Genomic DNA, 937 nt, shown 5'->3' with positions numbered 1-937 from the left:
AAAAGCAACAGCAACATTGCCATGTCGACGTCGGTGGCGACTAAACACTACTGGCCGTTTTTATCGAGTAAACGAAAAAGTCGTGAAGCTCCCTTTTTTTTTTTTTTTTTGGGCTGAAACTTTCACGCAGCGAGCCAGTCAGCAGTGAAGGTGGAGAAGAGGGGATGGGTCCATGTGGACGCGACACAGAGGAACTGCTACTGATCCCGAATCAGGTAAAGGGTATCTGGTCTGGTCGGCGCAATAGGGGGCGTCTATAGCTGACAATAAGGGAGCGCACACCCCCGTCTCCTTGGCTCCGGGCTATGGAAGGTCTGCGAGCGTGTCTCCTCCCAACACACACACACACACACACACACGTACAACGAGTGACATTGCAGCTGTTGTGAACTCAGAGTAGCTCCTGTCCAAAGTCCTGCCCGGTATGGAATTAGATTTGTGCCAAAAAAGAATAACACAAAACTCTTTTTAAATAGCACACAAACGTATACACACACACACACACACACACACACACACATATATATATATATATATATATATATATATATATATATATATATATATATATATGTGTGTGTGTGTGTGTGTGTAGTTAACCGTTATTAGCTGCTAAATTGTTGATAGCTGATAGCTTTTAGCATGTTACTAGCATAATGTTACATCACTTCTTCCTTGTACAACATTGATAGATAGGTTCCTACACTTCCTTAAGGTGATGGAAAATTTAATTTTGCATTCTTGTCGCTGGCTCGGCTCAGTATTACGGAAGCGTTTTGCATTCACTTGGATATTTTAAAAAAAAAAGTTTAATTTTTTTGAGGACTTTGTTTTTCTGACTATTTTTTACTGTTTTTCTGACAAAAAAATGTCCACCTGTTTTTCTGACTAATTTTTTCCACCTGTTTTTCTGACTATGTTTTCTGTTTACTATATC

At 40.0% G+C, this 937-nt stretch overlaps 1 protein-coding gene across 1 annotated transcript in view; it reads right to left on the bottom strand.

Moving 5' to 3' along the window:
• Window positions 1-260, bottom strand: part of spon1b (spondin 1b) — a 102,742-nt gene extending 102,482 nt beyond the window's left edge. The window contains exon 1 of the mRNA XM_061677370.1: window positions 1-260. This exon is cut by the window's left edge and continues 197 nt beyond it. Within this exon, the coding sequence (XP_061533354.1) occupies window positions 1-23 (23 nt within the window). The 5' untranslated portion in view covers window positions 24-260.
• Window positions 261-937: the final 677 nt, after the last annotated feature.

This window comes from Phycodurus eques, chromosome 5 (genome assembly GCF_024500275.1).
Source record: "Phycodurus eques isolate BA_2022a chromosome 5, UOR_Pequ_1.1, whole genome shotgun sequence".
NCBI lineage: Eukaryota > Metazoa > Chordata > Actinopteri > Syngnathiformes > Syngnathidae > Phycodurus > Phycodurus eques.
Note: the sequence above shows the minus strand (reverse complement) of the source record. Positions and strands in the feature narration are given on the sequence as shown.